The sequence below is a fragment of the Hypanus sabinus genome, unplaced genomic scaffold (assembly GCF_030144855.1).
Source record: "Hypanus sabinus isolate sHypSab1 unplaced genomic scaffold, sHypSab1.hap1 scaffold_1311, whole genome shotgun sequence".
In the NCBI taxonomy this organism is placed as follows: domain Eukaryota; kingdom Metazoa; phylum Chordata; class Chondrichthyes; order Myliobatiformes; family Dasyatidae; genus Hypanus; species Hypanus sabinus.
The window spans coordinates 76,611-93,886 of record NW_026779380.1 but is presented as its reverse complement, the minus strand read 5'-3'; the positions used below and the strand labels follow the sequence as shown (position 1 = coordinate 93,886).

Below are 17,276 nucleotides of genomic sequence, written 5' to 3'. Positions count from 1 at the left end.
CTTTTTCCCCACCTAAATGAGAATATATACATGAGAGGAATGCACAGGGAAGTCCCTTCTGTGTAAAGGACATACACTTGTTCACTTAATTTTATGGGTACTGCAATGGGGGCCTTCAACTCACAGGTAGGAGGGGCTATCCCCCACGGCTAGATGTTTCCTCTCGCTCAATCCAGGGTCATCTACTAGAGACCCCAGCCTTGGAACCACACCTTCGGTATCTTTTTCTTCATTCATGTTTCTTGGTTCTTATTTGTTCAGGGAGTAGATCGATTAAGTTCTATTTTGCTAATTTTAATGATATACTGACAGATAAAGACACATGGCTAAGGACAAAGTAAAATTTATTTCTTTTAATGTCAACGGGCTGTTAAATCCAAACACAGTAAAATTCTATCAAAAACGAAGAAAGAACAAGCCCATGTAATATGTTTACAGGAAGCTCACTTAAGTGATAATGAGCATGGAAAACTAACGAGAATGGGATGCACTAATTTGTTTTTCTCCTCATATAAATCAGGACATGGGAGAGGAGTTGCTATTCTCATCTCAAGCAAGCTAAATCTTGAAAAAGTATTCAAAATGGAAGATAGGGCAGATATATTCTGGTAAGGGGGAATATAGATGGAAATTCGGTTACTCTATTGAATATATACGCACCCCCGGGAAGTGATATTAGTTTCTTTCAGAAAATTACTAATATTATGGTAATGGAAACAGAAGGTCTCTTGATATGTGGGAGAGACTTAAATTTACAATTACAACCAAAGTTAGACTCTTCCAATAGAAAAACCTATGAAACAAAATCCTTACATAAGAAAGTTAATACACTTTTTGAGGATGTTGGTCTAATTGATATATAGAGGGACCTTTTTTTCCCCCAACAGAAGGGATTACACTCATTATTCTGCCCCCCCATTCTGTATATACAAGAATAGACTATTTCATAACATTTGGAAAAGACAAAGGCAAAATAAACACCTGTGGAATTGGGACAATAGATGTAAATGACCAAGTCTACTTAGGATCCCTATTTTAAGGAAGAAATTAAAAAAGAAATTGGTCTTTACTTATAATTCAATGATAATAGAGAGTTTCACCTCCCATTCTATGGGATACTCTGAAGGCTGTCTTAAGAGGGAAAATGATAGCCATATCTTCATCTAAGAAAAAAAATAAGGAATAAAACATTAAAGGAATTACTAAATACATTGTAATTAGAAGGAACTAGAAAAGAAACACTAATTGAGTTTGGCACAGGATACATTAGAGGAAATTTTTAAAAACTAGGAATTAAATTAATAGTTTGGCTACACAAGAAATCAGGAAAAATCTAATGTTTCTGAAACAGAGACACTATGAAAGTGAATATAAATCTATGAAAATACTGGCGTGGAAACTGTTAAAAAAGATAGCAGAAAATACAATTCACAGAATTAGGGACCCAAGAATGAAAATTATAAAAAAAAAGCTAAGTGAAATTCAAGAAGCTTTTGAAGTGTTTTACAAAACTCTATATTCTAAAGTTCCAGCCGGAAGCATAACCCAAATTGACACCTTCCTGAATTCTCTAGAGTTACCCACTTTAAGCAAAGAACAAAATAGAACTATGACATAACTGAAGTTGAATTAAAAGCTGCAATTAGTAGGCTTAAATTAAGCAAGTCACCAGGATCAGATGGGTATAAGGCAGAGTGGTACAAAGAATCTAAAAATGAGTTAATTCCTGTTTTACTCTCCACACTGAACTGGGCTCTAAAAAAGGTGTAAACGCCAGCCAGCTGGAAGGAGTCGATAATCTCAGCTGTACCAAAGGAAGGCAAGGATAAAATGGAATGTGGGTCATTTAGACCAATATCTGTTCTTAATGTAGATTCTAGATTATTTACCCCCATCATGGCCAAATGTTTAGAAGAGTTTCTGCCCACACTGATACATAATAATCAGACAGGTTTTATACAACAATGCTAAACACAAGACAATATACGAAGGACATTTCACATTATGGATCATATACAAAAAATAAAATTGAAGCATTAGTGATAAGCGTGGACACTGAAAAGGCATTTGGTTTGGTTAATTGGAATTTTCTTTACAGAGTTTTACATAGATTTGGTTTCCAAGACACAATTATTAAAACTATACAGACACTATATGACAACCCTACTAGGATTAAAATCAATGGATATTTATCAAATAGTCTTACCCTAGAAAGGGGCACGAGACAGGGTTGTGCATGGTCACCACTACTCTTCGCGTTATATCTGGAACCATTAGCTCAATACAGCAGACAAAGTGAAGATATCAGGGGAATTACTATTAAAGGGACGGGGCATAAATTGGCTTGTTACGCGGATGACATTTTGATCTATCTAGGGCAACCAACATACTCTTTACCTAAATTGATGCAATCCTTTGAACAATATGGTCAATTATCAGGATATAAGATCAACATAGATAAAACCCAATTACTTTCATATTACTATAGCCCACCAAGAGAAATTGAAAGTAGATATCCTTGGGAATGGCACACAGAGTCTGTCAAATATTTGGGCATCATTATGCCAAACAATTTGGCAAAATTATCAGAATGCAAATATCACCCTATATATAAAAAAATAAGGAAGATATAACAAGATGGAACCTAATTCCTTTTCTTAGTCTTAGTTCAAGAATTGAATCTATTAAAATAAATATACTGCCCAGACCACTATATCTCTTTCAGACCCTACCAGTAGAGATTAACCAAAATCAATTTAATGAATGGAATAAGATGCTATCAAGATATATATGGCAAGATAAAAGGCCTAGAGTTTGTCTCAAAATTTTGCAATTAGCCAAGGAAAAGGGGGGATGGGGCCTACCTTCTCTTAGAGATTATTATTTTGCATCACCGTTGAGAGCTGTGATGTGTTGGTGCAACCCATCATATGACACTCAATGGAAAAACATTGAGGAGGGGATACTTCCCATCCTCATACAGGCAATTTTGGCTGATAACAACCTGCAAAGGTACATTAATACTATTGATAACCTGTGGGTGAAATGGACTTTTAAAATATGGAAAACTATTATAAAATAATATAAACTAGAGAGAGACATTGCAATTCTTAAATGGTGTGCATATGACTCAGATTATATGCTGAATAAACTGGATGCTAGATTTAAGGACTGGACAGCTAAAGGAATAGCAGCTATTTGCAATATAATGAAAGAAGGAACACTTGAGTTTTGAAATGCTCAAAGAGAAACACTTTTTTGAAAAAAAAACAAGACTTTTATCGGTATTTACAGATGCGACAATATGTTAATAGGACGGTTAAAAATGTAACCAAGGCAAGTACATGTTTGATAGAGCTCTTTAGAAAAGCATATAATTCAGCCAATGGTAGTAGAAACATTTCAAGCATGTATAAGGGGTTATCAAATCTTAAAACACATTCAACTTCATACATTAAAACAAAATGGGAGAAGGAAAGAGGGATAACTATATCTGAGGAAGAATGGACAATAATATGGAGATATCAATGGAAGTGTACCAGTTCACAGAAATGGAGGGAGTTTTGATGGAAAAACTTGATAAGATATTTTATTACACCCTCTCAGAAATCCCATTATGACAGTAACCTTGAGGAAATCTGCAGATGCTGGAAATTCAAGCAACACACACAAAATGCACAGCAAGCCAGGCAGCATCTTTAGGAAGAAGTACAGTGGACGTTTCGGGCTGAGACCCTTCGTCAGGACTAACTGAAAGAAAAGATAATAAGAGATTCGAAAGTGGGAGGGGAGGGGTGACCCGAAATGATAGGAGAAGACAGGAGGGGGAGTGATGAAGCTAAGAGCTGGAAAGGTGATTGGCAAAAGGGAGAAGGGAGAGGACCATGGGATGGGAGGCCTAGGGAGAAAGAAAGGGGGAGGGGAGCCTCCCTGTTTGCTGGAGAAATTGTGGAAATAAAATTACAAACCACTACCATATTTTCTGGGATTGCCCCATTATCAAAGACTATTGGAGTGGGTTACACAATGTCCTAAAGATATCTTTAAATGTGAAATACCCTTAGAAAGTAAGACCATATATTTTGGATATATACCTCAAGAAAGGTTGAAAATAGATAAATATTTAATGAGTATACTGTTGGTGGCTGGTAAAAAGTCTTACCAGGAAATGATTATCACAGGAGAGCCCAACTTTAAATACATGGATGGAAATTACAATGGATATTTACAAAATGGAGAAGATAACAGCATCTGTTAATCATAAGCTGGAACAATTTGGAACAAATTGATTCATACTGGGAAAAATGGTTTAACACCTCATAGACCTGATTTTATTCTCACAAATCAATGAACATGTTGTATTTTTAAAAAAATCACTCCCTACTTGAACATAGTTTTCTCCTTTTGCTTGTTCTTTCTTTCCTCTCTTTTCTATAAGTGTAAACCTCAGATAAATATTATGTAGAGATTTGTGGCAAATATGATATATATGTACGGTATCTGAAATACATCTTATGGAAATGTTTGTTTTGTGATTAACTTCAATAAAAATAAATTACAAAAAAAACAATTCTATTGAAATACAGTCATCAAAATACATAGAACTCTAATTTGTGATATAGTAATATATGTGTCTCTATTAACACTAAATACAGGAGTATACTTTTAAAAATAATAATATCTAAAATATTATACTCTACAGACAGGTAAACTGTGATCAACAGATGACGCAGTAGCCACTGCTCTACACACCGTCCTTACACATCTGGAGAAGAGGGATGTTTATGTGAGAGTGCTGATCTTGGACTACAGTTCAGCATTCAACATCACAGTTCCAGTCAGGCTCTGCAGGAAGCTCAGAGACCTCGGCCTTGACCCTGCCTTGTGCAGCTGGATCCTGGACTTCCTGTCAGATCACCGGCAGGTAAGAGTGGGCTCCCTCTCCTCCAACCCTCTGGCTCTCAATACAGGAGCCCCTCAGGGCTGTGTACTGAGTCCTCTCCTTTACTCCCTGTATACCCATGATTGTGTCGCCACCCACAGCTCCAATCTGCTAATTAAATTTGCTGATGACTCTACATTGATTGGCCTCATCTCAAACAATAACGAGGTGGCCTACAGAGAAGAAGTCATCTCTCTGACACAGTGGTGTCAAGAAAACAACCTCTCCCTCAATGTCGCAAAAACAAAGGAGCTGGTTGTGGATTACAGGAGGAATGGAGACAGGCTAACCCCTATAGACATCAGTGGATCTGGGGTTGAGAGAGTGAGAGCTTCTTGAACTTGAGAGCTTCAAGTTCCTTGGCATCCACATCTCCGAGGACCTCCCATGGTCTGCACATACCAGCTGTGTGGTGAAAAAGGCAGAACCTCTTTCACCTCAGATGTCTGAGGAAGTTTGGTATAGACCCCCAAATCCTAAATACTTTCTACAGAGGCACAATTGAGAGCACCCTGACTGGCTGTATCACTGCCTGGTATGGGAACTGTACTTCCCTCGATCGCTAGACTCTGCAGAGAGTGATGTGGGCAGCCCAGCGCATCTTTAGTTGTGAACTTTCCACGATTCAGGACATTTACAAGGACAGGTGTGTAAAATGGGCCTGAAGGATCATTGGGAACCCAAACCATCCCAACCTCTGCAGCTTCTTACTGACCTGTGCATTCGAATTGCCGAACCAGACGGTGACGTGACCAGTCAGAACACTTTCAAGAGGACATCAGTAGAGGTTTGTTGGTGTTTGGTAACGAGTTTGTAACCTCGTAGGGAGCTGCCAGGGGATGTCACGGCCCAGATGGCGGGATCTGTGATTTTCTTTCACTGTGCTGTACACTGTCTGATATCGAACACAAAACTCCAAATTAAAATTCCTGTTTTCCAAATCAAATCCTTGAATTTGCTGTTTGATGTTCTGGGCGATTGTTCCAAGATGGGAGATCTGTTATTTTTGTTCTTGTTTTTCAGTCATGGATGATTTTTCATTGTTCATTGGGAAGCTAGATATGGGCGAAGTTAACGATGCAAGCTGAAGAACATCTTCCAATCGTTCATCTTCTTTTAATTCCTACATATTATATATACCATACTAATGCTGCAGCATCTGCCTGTAATTTACATTCTGTTTAATATGTTTCAGAATCAAAGTCCGGTTTATTATCAATGACTTACGTAAAATTTGTTTTGCAGCAGCAGTACCGTGCAAAGACAAAAATCAGTGTAAATTACAAATTTGATAGAGCAAAAGGGGAATAATGAGTTAATATTCACAGACAGTTCAGAAATCGGATGGCAGAGAGCAAGCTGCTCCTGAATTGTTGAGCGTGGGTCTTCAGGCTCCTGTACCTCCTCCCTGATGGTAGTAATGAGAAGGTGGTGTCGGTCGTCCACCGTATCCAATGAGGACATGAAAACCTGTTCAGGAGGGTTTTTAAAGTGAAAAACTCTTGCACTGGGGCAGTACCACGTCCTTAATGTTGGACAGGCAGGCAAAACCAGGTGGCGGGTTTCACAGCCTGAAGAGACAGGGAATGAGAAGATGGCCTCACACGCACCGTGCATCCACACAGACATACTCAGACGCAGGCACGTACCAGCAAGCAGGCATTCACCCGCAGACACGCAAACACTCTTCCAGCATTAATACACACTTACATACAGGTTCACACCTGCAGACTCACACCCACGGTATACATCTCACAAACAGCCCATTTCCACACACCCACGCGCGCGCGCGCACACACACACACACACACACACACACAGACACACACACACACACACACACACACACACACACACACACGTGTGCAGGAAGCCAGGGCGACTCACAATCCTATGTGTACATGTACAACTATAACACAGTGGTTAGCACAACACTACTACAGCTCAGGGTGTCAGGGTTGGGAGTTCAAATCCAACGGCCACTCAGGAGTTTCTGCGTCCCCCCCCACCCCCCCCCCGTAGAATGCCTCAGGTTTCTTCAGATGCTCCGGTTCTGCCCCCCCCACCCCTCTCAATCAAAAGATGTAGGGATTAATTGATCATTGTAAACTGTCCTGTGATCTGGCTAAGGTTAAACTGGTGGGTTGCTGGGCAGGGAGGGTCCATTCCATACTGAATAAGTAGATAGACAAAATATAAATAAATAGATAAATGAATACATGAATAAATAAAACAGAAACAAATCCACCCAATCAGAGAACATGAAGACAGAATGGTACAGCACAAGAACAGGCCCTTCGGCCCACAATGTCTCTGCTGAACATGACACAGATGCAAGCTATCCCCTCTGCCTCGTCCATATCCCACCAAGCCTTGTGCCAGAATAAATACCACTCAGCTTAAATACAAACCCTCTAGTATCAGACATCCTGACTGGGGTGGGGGAGGAAGAATCCAGCTGTCTAGCCCTCCCTCTCAATAATCTCGGTAAAATACTCTACGGAAAGCAGCTCAGGTTTTTCCAAGCCCTCCGTTTCGCACCAGCCCTCTAATCTGGGCAGCACCCTGCGGAACCCTTCCTGCACCCTCACAACTCTCCTGCAAGGACGGCCAGAAGTGAAAGCAGCACTCCCGATGAAACCCAGCTTAAGTTTTATACAGTTGCAAAGTGACTTCCTGACTGAGATCAAGCACGCCATATGCTGCCTTTACCATCCTGTCTGCTGCTGTTAACACTTTCAGGGAACTATACATCAACACTGTTCAGGGTGCTGTCCTTCTCTGCCCCTCTCCCCTAGTTCAACCCCAATTAAACTCCACCTGCCATTTCTCCAAACAAACTACCCCTCACACAGTAACACACTCCCTCCTCACCGCCCCTCTCACAATACTCCCCCCTCACCCCCTCCCACAGCATTTCCTCCTCCACTCCTTCCACAGTGCTCCCTCCTCACCTCTTCCCTCTACACTCCCTCCTCACCCCTTCCCTCCATACTCCTTCCTCACACCCTTCCCTCCACACTCTCTCCTCAACCCCATCCCTCCACACTCCCTCCTCACCCCCTTCCCACTGCACTCCCTCCTCACCCCCTTCCCTTCACACTCCCTCCTCAAATCCTTCCCTTCACCCTCCCTCCTCACCCCCTTCCCTCCACACTCCCTCCTCACCCCTTCCCTCCACGCTCCCTTCTCACATCCTTTCCTCCACACTCCCTCCTCAACCCCTTCCCACAGCACTCCCTCCACACTCACTCCTCAACCCCTTCCCACAGCACTCCCTCCACACTCACTCCTCAACCCCTTCCCACAGCACTCCCTCCACACTCACTCCTCAACCCCTTCCCACAGCACTCCCTCCACACTCACTCCTCAACCCCTTCCCACAGCACTCCCTCCACACTCACTCCTCAACCCCTTCCCACAGCACTTCCTCCACACTCACTCCTCAACCCCTTCCCACAGCACTCCCTCCACACTCACTCCTCAACCCCTTCCCACAGCACTTCCTCCACACTCACTCCTCAACCCCTTCCCACAGCACTCCCTCCACACTCACTCCTCAACCCCTTCCCACAGCACTCCCTCCACACTCACTCCTCAACCTTCCCACAGCACTTCCTCCACATTCACTCCTCAACCCCTTCGCACAGCACTCCCTCCACACTCACTCCTCAACCTTCCCACAGCACTCCCTCCACATTCACTCCTCAACCTTCCCACAGCACTCCCTCCACACTCACTCCTCAACCCCTTCCCACAGCACTTCCTCCACACTCACTCCTCAACCCCTTCCCACAGCACTCCCTCCACACTCACTCCTCAACCTTCCCACAGCACTCCCTCCACATTCACTCCTCAACCTTCCCACAGCACTCCCTCCACACTCACTCCTCAACCTTCCCACAGCACTCCCTCCACATTCACTCCTCAACCTTCCCACAGCACTCCCTCCACACTCACTCCTCAACCCCTTCCCACAGCACTTCCTCCACACTCACTCCTCAACCCCTTCCCACAGCACTCCCTCCACACTCACTCCTCAACCCCTTCGCACAGCACTCCCTCCACACTCACTCCTCAACCTTCCCACAGCACTTCCTCCACACTCACTCCTCAACCTTCCCACAGCACTTCCTCCACACTCACTCCTCAACCCCTTCGCACAGCACTCCCTCCACATTCACTCCTCAACCCCTTCGCACAGCACTCCCTCCACATTCACTCCTCAACCCCTTCCCACAGCACTCCCTCCACACTCACTCCTCAACCCCTTCCCACAGCACTCCCTCCACACTCACTCCTCAACCCCTTCCCACAGCACTCCCTCTACACTCACTCCTCAACCCCTTCGCACAGCACTCCCTCCACACTCACTCCTCAACCCCTTCCCACAGCACTTCCTCCACACTCACTCCTCAACCCCTTCGCACAGCACTCCCTCCACACTCACTCCTCAACCCCTTCCCACAGCACTCCCTCCACATTCACTCCTCAACCCCTTCCCACAGCACTTCCTCCACACTCACTCCTCAACCCCTTCCCAAGCACTCCCTCCACACTCACTCCTCAACCCCTTCCCACAGCACTCCCTCCACACTCACTCCTCAACCCCTTCGCACAGCACTCCCTCCACACTCACTCCTCAACCCCTTCCCACTACACTCCCTCCACATCCACCCCTGTCAGGCACTCCTCCTCGATCATTCTAATTGCTACATCTCCCCCCGACAATCCAGCCAGAACACCCCCCACCCAATAAAGAGTGATAATGAAAATGCCCTGATTACAGTCACGATCACTATTCGCCGGGGATGTTTTGTGCTGATCACACGCTCCCACAAAGGATAAAAAGTGCTCTGTCAGAACGTGTTGCATGCTGTTGTGGTCAGGCAGACCGGGGAACTGGGAACTCCCCAAACCTGAACTCGAGTACATGCTCTCATTCCACCATCTGCTCTTAAAGTAAGCTGGGCCATGAAGTTCGGGGCTGCAAGTGTCCAGGTCAGTGGAACAAACCCCGTCGAAACCCGAACTTTGTCAGGTTGCTGATGCTCTGGGCAGACACAGGTCAAACGGGTGCCTGGTTTAGCTGTCACCCCGGGGTGCAGTGGCCGGGTAGACACAGGTCAAACGGGTGCCTGGTTTAGCTGTCACCCCGGGGTGCAGTGGCCGGGTAGACACAGGTCAAACGGGTGCCTGGTTTAGCTGTCACCCCGGGGTGCAGTGGCCGGGCAGACACTGGCCTGGTGAGGTGGAAAGGGGGCTGATTTGGGAGGAGGGAGGTGACGAGGAAGGGAATGCTGTGAGGGAGGGGGGGGGGTGGGGGCAGTGAGAAAGGAGCATTGTGCAAGGGGCAGGGGGAGGGAGCTCTGCGGGAGGGGGACTGAGGAGGGAGCACTGTGGGAGGGGCAGTGAGGAGGGAGCAGTGTGCTGTGGGAGGGGGACTGAGGAGGGAGCACTGTGGGAGGGGCAGTGAGGAGGGAGCAGTGTGCTGTGGCAGGGGGTGCTGAGGAGGGAGCTGTGGGAGGGGCAGTGCGGAGGGAGCAGTGTGCTGTGGCAGGGGGTGCTGAGGAGGGAGCACTGTGGCAGGGGGTGCTGAGGAGGGAGCTGTGGGAGGGGCAGTGAGGAGGGAGCAGTGTGCTGTGGGAGGGGGGTGCTGAGGAGGGAGTACTGTGGGAGGGGCAGTGAGGAGGGAGCAGTGTACTGTAGGAGGGGTTGCTGAGGAGGGAGCACTGTGGGAGGGGCAGTGAGGAGGGAGCAGTGTGCTGTGGGAGGGGGGTGCTGAGGAGGGAGCACTGTGGGAGGGACAGTGAGGAAGGAGCTGTGCTGTGGGAGGGGGGTGCTGAGGAGGGAGCACTGTAGGAGGGGCAGTGAGGAGGGAGCAGTGTGCTGTGGGAGGGGGTGCTGAGGAGGGAGCACTGTGGGAGGGGCAGTGAGGAGGGAGCAGTGTACTGTGGGAGGGGGTGCTGAGGAGGGAGCACTGTGGGAGGGGCAGTGAGGAGGGAGCTGTGCTGTGGGAGGGGGGTGCCAAGGAGGGAGCACTGTGGGAGGGACAGTGAGGAGGGAGCTGTGCTGTGGGAGGGGGGTGCCAAGGAGGGAGCACTGTGGGAGGGGCAGTGAGGAGGGAGCAGTGTGCTGTGGGAAGGGGTGCTGAGGAGGGAGCACTGTGGGAGGGGCAGTGAGGAGGGAGCAGTGTGCTGTGGGAGGGGGGTGCTGAGGAGGGAGCAGTGTGCTGAGGGAGGGGGGTGCCAAGGAGGGAGCACTGTGGGAGGGGCAGTGAGGAGGGAGCAGTGTGCTGTGGGAGGCGGTGCTGAGGAGGGAGCACTGTGGGAGGGGCAGTGAGGAGGGAGCAGTGTGCTGTGGGAGGGGGGTGCTGAGGAGGGAGCAGTGTGCTGAGGGAGGGGGGTGCCAAGGAGGGAGCACTGTGGGAGGGGCAGTGAGGAGGGAGCAGTGTGCTGTGGGAGGCGGTGCTGAGGAGGGAGCACTGTGGGAGGGACAGTGAGGAAGGAGCAGTGCTGTGGGAGGGGGGTGCTGAGGAGGGAGCACTGTGGGAGGGACAGAGAGGAGGGAGCAACGTGCTGTGGGGGGGGGTGCTGAGGAGGGAGCACTGTGGGAGGGGCAGTGAGGAGGGAGCAGTGAGCTGTGGCAGGGGGTGCTGAGGAGGGAGCTGTGGGAGGGGCAGTGAGGAGGGAGCAGTGTGCTGTGGGAGGGGGTTGCTGAGGAGGGAGCACTGTGGGAGGTGCAGTGAGGAGGGAGCAGTGTGCTGTGGGAGGGGGTGCTGAGGAGGGAGCACTGTGGGAGGGGCAGTGAGGAGGGAGCATTGTGCTGTGGGAGGGGTTGCTGAGGAGGGAGCACTGTGGGAGGGGCAGTGAGGAGGGAGCAGTGTGCTGTGGGAGGGGGGTGCTGAGGAGGGTGCACTGTGGGAGGGGCAGTGAGGAGGGAGCAGTGTGCTGTGGGAGGGGGGTGCTGAGGAGGGAGCACTGTGGGAGGGGCAGTGAGGAGGGAGCAGTGTGCTGTGGGAGGGGGATGCTGAGGAGGGAGCTGTGGGAGGGGCAGTGAGGAGGGAGCAGTGTGCTGTGGGAGGGGGTGCTGAGGAGGGAGCACTGTGGGAGGGGCAGTGAGGAGGGAGCATTGTGCTGTGGGAGGGGGGTGCTGAGGAGGGAACACTGTGGGAGGGGCAGTGAGGAGGGAGCAGTGTGCTGTGGGAGGGGGGTGCCAAGGAGGGAGCACTGTGGGAGGGGCAGTGAGGAGGGAGCAGTGTACTGTGGGAGGGGGTGCTGAGGAGGGAGCACTGTGGGAGGGGCAGTGAGGAGGGAGCAGTGTGCTGTGGGAGGGGGGTGCTGAGGAGGGAGCACTGTGGGAGGGGCAGTGAGGAGGGAGCAGTGTGCTGTGGGAGGGGGTGCTGAGGAGGGAGCACTGTGGGAGGGGCAGTGAGGAGGGAGCATTATGCTGTGGGAGGGGGGTGCTGAGGAGGGAACACTGTGGGAGGGGCAGTGAGGAGGGAACAGTGTGCTGTGGGAGGGGGGTGCCAAGGAGGGAGCACTGTGGGAGGGGCAGTAAGGAGGGAGCAGTGTGCTGTGGGAGGCGGTGCTGAGGAGGGAGCACTGTGGGAGGGGCAGTGAGGAGGGAGCAGTGTGCTGTGGGAGGGGGTGCTGAGGAGGGAGCACTGTGGGAGGGGCAGTGAGGAGGGAGCTGTGCTGTGGGAGGGGGGTGCTGAGGAGGGAGCACTGTGGGAGGGACAGTGAGGAGGGAGCAATGTGCTGTGGGAGGGGGGTGCTGAGGAGGGAGCACTGTAGGAGGGGCAGTGAGGAGGGAGCAGTGTGCTGTGGGAGGGGGTGCTGAGGAGGGAGCACTGTGGGAGGGGCAGTGAGGAGGGAGCAGTGTACTGTGGGAGTGGGTGCTGAGGAGGGAGCACTGTGGGAGGGGCAGTGAGGAGGGAGCTGTGCTGTGGGAGGGGGGTGCCAAGGAGGGAGCACTGTGGGAGGGACAGTGAGGAGGGAGCTGTGCTGTGGGAGGGGGGTGCCAAGGAGGGAGCACTGTGGGAGGGGCAGTGAGGAGGGAGCAGTGTGCTGTGGGAGGGGGTGCTGAGGAGGGAGCACTGTGGGAGGGGCAGTGAGGAGGGAGCAGTGTGCTGTGGGAGGGGGGTGCTGAGGAGGGAACACTGTGGAGGGGCAGTGAGGAGGGAGCAGTGTGCTGTGGGAGGGGGATGCTGAGGAGGGAGCACTGTGGGAGGGGCAGTGAGGAGGGAGCAGTGTGCTGTGGGAGGGGGGTGCTAAGGAGGGAGCAGTGTGCTGAGGGAGGGGGGTGCCAAGGAGGGAGCACTGTGGGAGGGGCAGTGAGGAGGGAGCAGTGTGCTGTGGGAGGCGGTGCTGAGGAGGGAGCACTGTGGGAGGGACAGTGAGGAAGGAGCTGTGCTGTGGGAGGGGGGTGCTGAGGAGGGAGCACTGTGGGAGGGACAGAGAGGAGGGAGCAACGTGCTGTGGGGGGGGTGCTGAGGAGGGAGCACTGTGGGAGGGGCAGTGAGGAGGGAGCAGTGTGCTGTGGCAGGGGGTGCTGAGGAGGGAGCTGTGGGAGGGGCAGTGAGGAGGGAGCAGTGTGCTGTGGGAGGGGGGTGCTGAGGAGGGAGCACTGTGGGAGGGGCAGTGAGGAGGGAGCAGTGTACTGTGGGAGGGGCAGTGAGGAGGGAGCAGTGTGCTGTGGAGGGAGCACTGTGGGAGGGGCAGTGAGGAGGGAGCAGTGTGCTGTGGGAGGGGGGTGCTGAGGAGGGAGCACTGTGGGAGGGGCAGTGAGGAGGGAGCAGTGTGCTGTGGGAGGGGGTGCTGAGGAGGGAGCTGTGGGAGGGGCAGTGAGGAGGGAGCATTGTGCTGTGGGAGGGGGGTGCTGAGGAGGGAACTGTGGGAGGGGCAGTGAGGAGGGAGCAGTGTGCTGTGGGAGGGGGGTGCCAAGGAGGGAGCACTGTGGGAGGGGCAGTGAGGAGGGAGCAGTGTGCTGTGGGAGGGGGTGCTGAGGAGGGAGCACTGTGGGAGGGGCAGTGAGGAGGGAGCAGTGTGCTGAGGGAGGGAGGTGCCAAGGAGGGAGCACTGTGGGAGGGACAGTGAGGAGGGAGCAATGTGCTGTGGGGGGGGTGCTGAGGAGGGAGCACTGTGGGAGGGGCAGTGAGGAGGGAGCAGTGTGCTGTGGCAGGGGGTGCTGAGGAGGGAGCTGTGGGAGGGGCAGTGAGGAGGGAGCAGTGTGCTGTGGAAGGGGGGTGCTGAGGAGGGAGTACTGTGGGAGGGGCAGTGAGGAGGGAGCAGTGTACTGTGGGAGGGGGTGCTGAGGAGGGAGCACTGTGGGAGGGGCAGTGAGGAGGGAGCAGTGTACTGTGGGAGGGGTTGCTGAGGAGGGAGCACTGTGGGAGGGACAGTGAGGAAGGAGCTGTGCTGTGGGAGGGGGGTGCTGAGGAGGGAGCACTGTGGGAGGGGCAGTGAGGAGGGAGCAGTGTGCTGTGGGAGGGGGGTGCTGAGGAGTGAGCACTGTGGGAGGGGCAGTGAGGAGGGAGCAGTGTACTGTGGGAGGGGGTGCTGAGGAGGGAGCACTGTGGGAGGGGCGGTGAGGAAGGAGCACTGTGGGAGGGGCGGTGAGGAGGGAGTGCTATGGAGGAGTGGTGGTGAGGAGGGAGTAATGTGTGGGGGGGTCGTGAGAAAGGAGCATTGTGCTGTGGGAGGGGTGATGAGTAGAGAGCAGCAGATTGTGGGGAGCATTAGGTCCATTCGTCGCTCCCACAATGCTCCCCCCTCACCACCCGGCCCCTTGAATTCTCCACACCTAACCAGCCAGCAATACTCCCCTCAATGCCCCACCTTGACTGCTCCACCATTCAAAAACACAGCCACACTCCCTTCAAAGCCCTGTCCTTGCCCTCCCTCTGGCGCCTTTCACACCCACAGGTCTATCCAGCTTCCCCTCAGTGGGCCAGTGTCCCATCACTTGGCCAATCCTCCAGGGTATGTACATCCTCTTCCTCCTCCCTCCCAGACCTTGACACCATATCAGACTCCCACCCCAAGGATACACCAGCAACTCCCTTGTCTACCACTGGATGTCTACAGACATCCACTCTCCTTCCACTAACTCCAGAATATAGAGTTACTGTACGGGAAAAATTTGGGTGAACCTACATTACATCCTCTACTTTCTCAGGATGTCCTGTCGACCCAGACCATTTTTTATCATGCATCACAGGAAGTTCAATGTTCAAAGTAAAGTTACTATTTAAGTACATTTATGTCACCATACGCAGCACATCGCGGAGAATAATTACCTTACGGGCATTCACAGTGAGAGAAAAAGAAAAATATATGCTCTAATAACAATAATACAAAAGTTATCAGAAATACACAATAAAAGACCAACTAATTCAAGACAATAAATGCAGAAAATGCCAAGAGAAACCAGAAATAATCCAGCACAATGTAAGATCCTGCAGCAGTTTAACTCAATCTGTTTACAGGCACAATCAAGTGGCAAATGTCATTCACCAAAATCTTGCTTTAAGATTAAAAACTCATTAAAGACACCCCGTACCTCACTATAAATACAAGCCTGATCTGTTTTCTGAGTCAGAGTCACACAAATTATATTATGACCGATCTATTATTACATAATGAATAATTCACCCTGCAATTCGAGAGGGAGAAGCTAAAGTCAGGTGTATCCATATGACAATGCAGCAAATGGTGGTGTGAGAGAGGAGCTGGCCAAAGTGATGGGAAGGGGATGCTAGCAAGGATGATGGCACAACAGCAATGGTTGCAGTTTCTGGGAGCAAATTGAAAATAGATACATCCAAAAGAAATATTCTAAAGGCAGGATGACACAATTGTGGCTGACAAAGGAAGTCTAAGACAGCATAGAAGTAAAATAGTGGGAATTTAGAGGAGTGTGTGTGTGTGTGTGAGAGAGTGTCTGTGTGTGAGTGAGTGACTGAGTGTGTGTGTGTATCTGAGTGTGCGTGTGTGTGTATCTGAGTGTGTGTGTGTGTGTGTGTGTGTGTCTGTGTGTGTGTGTGTGTGTGTGTGTGTGTGTCTGTGTGTGTGACAGTGTGTGTGTGTGTGTGTGTGTGTGTCTGTGTGTGTGTGTGTGTGTGTGTGTCTGTGTGTGACAGTGTGTGTGTGTCTGTGTGTCTGTGTGTGTGTGTGTGTGTGTGTGTCTGTGTGTGTGTGTGTGTGTGTGTGTGTGTGTGTGTGTGTGTGTACCTGAGTGTGTGTGTGTGTGTGTGTCTGTGTGTGTGTGTGTGTGTGTCTGTGTGTGTGTGTGTGTGTGTGTGTGTCTGTGTGTGACAGTGTGTGTGTGTCTGTGTGTCTGTGTGTGTGTGTGTGTGTGTGTCTGTGTGTGTGTGTGTGTGTGTGTGTGTGTGTACCTGAGTGTGTGTGTGTGTGTGTGTCTGTGTGTGTGTGTGTGTGTGTGTGTGTGTGTCTGTGTGTGTGTGTGTGTGTGTGTGTGTGTGTGTGTGTACCTGAGTGTGTGTGTGTGTGTGTCTGTGAGTGTGTGTGTGTGTGTGTGTGTGTGTGTGTGTCTGTGTGTGTGTGTGTCTGTGTGTGTGACAGTGTGTGTGTGTGTGTGTGTGTGTGTGTGTCTGTGTGTGTGTGTCTGTGTGTGTGTGTGTGTGTGTGTGTGTGTGTGTGTCTGTGTGTGTGTGTGTGTCTGTGTGTGTGTGTGTTTGTGTGTGTGTGTGTGTGTGTGTGTGTGTGTGTGTGTGTGTACCTGAGTGTGTGTGTGTGTGTGTGTCTGTGTGTGTGTGTGTGTGTGTGTGTCTGTGTGTGTGTGTGTGTGTGTGTCTGTGTGTGTGTGTGTGTGTGTGTGTGTCTGTGTGTGTGTGTGTGTGTGTGTGTGTGTGTGTGTGTGTGTGTGTGTGTGTCTGTGTGTGTGTGTCTGTGTGTGTGTCTCTCCTGGTCCCCTGGTGGAGTCGTCAGGGCGCCGTCATGACAAGCTTTTTGCACCGATCTTTTTTGGTGATTGCTCATCGTGTGGTGTGTCTTGGGCATCTGAAACCTGGCGGAGCCCATCCCTCTCCGGGTTTTTTTTTAAACGAGGTCAGGTTGCTAGCTCAACACTCAACCCAGCACGGATGGAGAACGTGCAAGGGAGCCGGCCGGATTCGAACTCGGGACCGAAGCCCAGCGCTGATGCCACTACGCCACCAGCCCACCTAGAGGATTGGGAAACTTTTAAAAACAAATAGAATGCAACTAAAAATAGCATAAGAAGGGAAAAGATGAAATATGAAAGTGAGCTAGCCAATAATATAAAAGAGCACACCAAAGTTTTTTTTTTCAGATATATAAAGAGTAACGGA

General features: G+C 50.4%; 1 protein-coding gene across 6 annotated transcripts in view; it reads left to right on the top strand.

The window, feature by feature from the left end:
• Positions 1-9,754: 9,754 nt before the first annotated feature.
• Positions 9,755-17,276, top strand: part of LOC132386800 (uncharacterized) — a 79,802-nt gene continuing 72,280 nt past the window's right edge. For all 6 annotated transcript variants that reach the window (XM_059959140.1, XM_059959142.1, XM_059959141.1 and 3 more), the window contains exon 1: positions 9,755-9,943. In XM_059959140.1, coding sequence (XP_059815123.1) covers positions 9,917-9,943 — 27 coding nt within the window. In that variant the 5' untranslated portion in view covers positions 9,755-9,916. The remainder of the gene's footprint in view (positions 9,944-17,276) is intronic.